The following is a 3,199-nucleotide window of genomic DNA, read 5'->3' on the forward strand; positions in this document are numbered from 1 at the left end:
AATTCGCTGGGTTTTTTTTAATTAATTGTTATTGTTAGAAAGGTGAATTACATTACATTTCATTATTATTAGCACATTAGGTAGCAAGGGACAGTTTCGGATAAAGTAGGTGGATGGGACATTGTAAACTATACACCGGTCAGTTTCTGACATGGGATAGTGCAACATGCACGCGGTGCGGAAGGTCAACCCTCTGCAGGGAATTAGCTGGGGGAGGTCTAAAAAGCTGAAAAATCATGAACAATTAGTAAAATATGAAAGGGTCAAAATCTCATAAAAACCAGTATGTAGAGAATTTTACAGGTTTGGACTAGTAATTTTCTTCAGAAATTGGTGATTGGTCTTATAAAGGGTGAATTAAAGGTATTTGTGCTGAATGGGACCTGTGGAAATTCTAGTTACAGAGTTCTGAAGAGATGCCTCCCTTGGCTACAATGAATTGTATAAAAAAAAACTGTCCCCTGCCACCTTAGCGTTCATGAAATTATAATAGAAGAATCAAAGCCAGACAGACGAATTGTAAAAAAAAACATTAAAGAACAGCAACTATTTTAACATCACTCATGATTTATACAATGTAAATTAAATAGGTATTCCACACGTTTTTTATATTTCAGAAGGATGTCATAAAACCCAATACACCTGTACAATACACATGCATACTAGTCTATAACGAACAATTCATACATACATGTAAAACAGTCTTTTTAGCTACGTCATTGATATAAACGTTGGCGTCTATGTTGAATATTTGATTTTCTTAACGTTTCCTTTGTTAAGCTCACACACAAAGACATTGTCATTTTGATCAACATCTAAGCCAGAAGGATTTTCCAGATCACAGTTATCAATATAACGGAGAAACTGTCCATTCTGATCTAGAATGTGGATACAATGGTTGTTAGCGTCTGCCGTCAGGATACGGCTCTGACTGTCTGCTGTGATGCCCCAGGGATTAAATGGTGAGTTCTTGGTAACTGAGGGATGACCGGTGTATCTCCATCTGAGTTTCCCGTCCTGCTTAACCATCACTACTGCACCGGCCCCATAGTCAGCTACACAGATGTCATGGTTTCTGTTCTCAGTGATGTATTTAGTTTCATCATTCCCCGAATACAGAGGTTTACCTTCATCATCGAATTGAATTGTTTGTGTTTCTGAAGATCCTGAGTAGCGGACAACTTTGGATTGAGTATAATCATCACTGCTCATGGTAACCAGGAGATCACCAGTAGAGGTGACGCATAACTCTCCAAGCGTCCATCCCTGTAATCTTATCAACTCTATTGACTGTCTATTTTTAAAGTTATATTTATACACACTCCTCGTTACTCCGTCAGAGAAAACTAGATATTCGTTAGTGTCTACAATTATATCATAAGGGAACGTCCCTGATATTATATAAAGTGTATCGACAAGTGAACTTTGAAGGTTGAAACATTTGATTTTATTAGACTTTCCACTGGCCCACATCATTTCCTCATTTTTACAGGTAACATTGCGCAATTGACCATACCCAGTCCGTATTGTGGCAACAAGCTCCGGTTCATCCAGTAGTTTTTTGACTAAAGTGTTTGGTTGATTCAGTGACAAGATATCTTTCTCCTTAGCAGTAGATAATGGGGTGACGTGTCCAAACAAGCTCTTCAGTTTCTCACAGTCTATTGGTTCAGGAATGAATGTTGGCAGTAATACCCGAACCTTAGGTGGTAGCTTGCTGAACTCTTGGATCTTAGAGTTGTATTCAATGACAGGAGTCACTTGTGTGGATTTCTCAATTTCTTTAATGACAACTAATGTTTGATTAATAAGCAACTGTACCCGTTTGATTTCATCCAAGTGGGTCTGTAAAATGTCTCTGTGTTTAACTTTTATCTCATTTATTTCCATTTTCATTTTATTAATAACAATGTCGATTTCTCTGTGCCATTGCTCTCCTTGCTTTGACATCATTGTTGCAAGTTTCTCATATCCTCCATCAAGGTAAGCAAGCTGCTTTTCCAAGTCATGCACCATTTCTTCATAAGTGGGAGAAATAAGGTTTTCTAACTCTTCTGCATCTTTTTCAATAGCTTTTTTCTTTGTCTTGTAAACTTCTGAAACTTCTTCAAATACATGCCTCTTGTGTTGTTCAGACTCACTACAGGAAGAACAAACAAAAATGCTGTTGCAGTCCTTGCATTGAAATTTGCAAGTTTTGTGTGGATGAATTTTACATATTGGATAAATGAGGGTTGATCTTCGTTCTTTAAAAGGAACTATTTTATGTTTGTCATACGCACCTGAGATATGATCAACAACACAGGGCTTGCATAGACTGAAATGACAAACGTCACAGTAGCTGTGTACTATGGCGGTCTCACTAAGGTCACATCGGTGTACATCTTGGGCACTGTGACAGGGATCCATAATTGACATCGGACATTGATCTACAAATAAAAAATCAAAAGTAATCTTTTTAGATTGGTTAACATCTACCGTAGTTAAATCAAAAATATGTAAATTAAAACAAAAATTAACCATCTGAGTTCTACTATATTCATAAAGTATAGATAGTCTTCATTCGAATTATGTACCCAACTCTTCAAGTTCTTATTGAGGTCATTATTACTATAGTCTGTCCCAAGTTATTGCTTCCATCAATTTTTGATGATTTTTAATAAAAATACACATACATGTGAAAGAAATACAATTGAAATCGATGAAAGGGAATATATCCAAGATATCTTCATTGAACAATTATCCCTTTTCACTCATAAAATTTCACAGGAACGAAAACAATTTTCTTACGGAGATTTATAATGGGGAATGTTTACATCTTTTCTCCATTCGGAATACACTCGGAATACATCGCACAATTTTTTAACGTTATCATCCGGGCTTATTAATGGCTGATGCAATGCAAAATTTCTGTAGACTTTCAATTTTTGGATGTGTATTGAAACCTGAAGAGGTAGAGGGGGCGTTTCAAAACAGATAATCTGGACATTTTTCATATTAGTGGATGAACGTAGTTTGAGCACAAAGGTATTTACTATTATTGAAATATCATGCAAAAAGTGGTGGAAGCAAAAACTCGGGACAGAGTATAAAAACCATTTTTTTCAAAGTCATCATCTTATATCAATAAAATTGTACTATGTATTTGTGTCAAATTAATCCAGTAGAATAGTGCACAGTCCATATATTTTATTTACTT

At 35.9% G+C, this 3,199-nt stretch overlaps 1 protein-coding gene across 1 annotated transcript; it reads right to left on the reverse strand.

Annotated features, from left to right (window-relative positions):
• Positions 1 to 580: 580 nt before the first annotated feature.
• Positions 581 to 2,409, reverse strand: LOC128160893 (uncharacterized). Its single transcript, XM_052824193.1, has one exon. The coding sequence runs from the start codon at positions 2,407 to 2,409 to the stop codon at positions 739 to 741; it is 1,671 nt and encodes a 556-aa protein (XP_052680153.1). The 3' UTR covers positions 581 to 738.
• Positions 2,410 to 3,199: the final 790 nt, after the last annotated feature.

The sequence above is a fragment of the Crassostrea angulata genome, chromosome 8 (assembly GCF_025612915.1).
Source record: "Crassostrea angulata isolate pt1a10 chromosome 8, ASM2561291v2, whole genome shotgun sequence".
Taxonomy (NCBI): domain Eukaryota; kingdom Metazoa; phylum Mollusca; class Bivalvia; order Ostreida; family Ostreidae; genus Magallana; species Magallana angulata.

What these genes read in the sequence shown, in the direction of transcription:
- LOC128160893 (XM_052824193.1), bottom strand. Translation starts at nt 2,409, where the DNA reads ATGGATCCCTGTCACAGTGCCCAAGATGTACACCGATGTGACCTTAGT.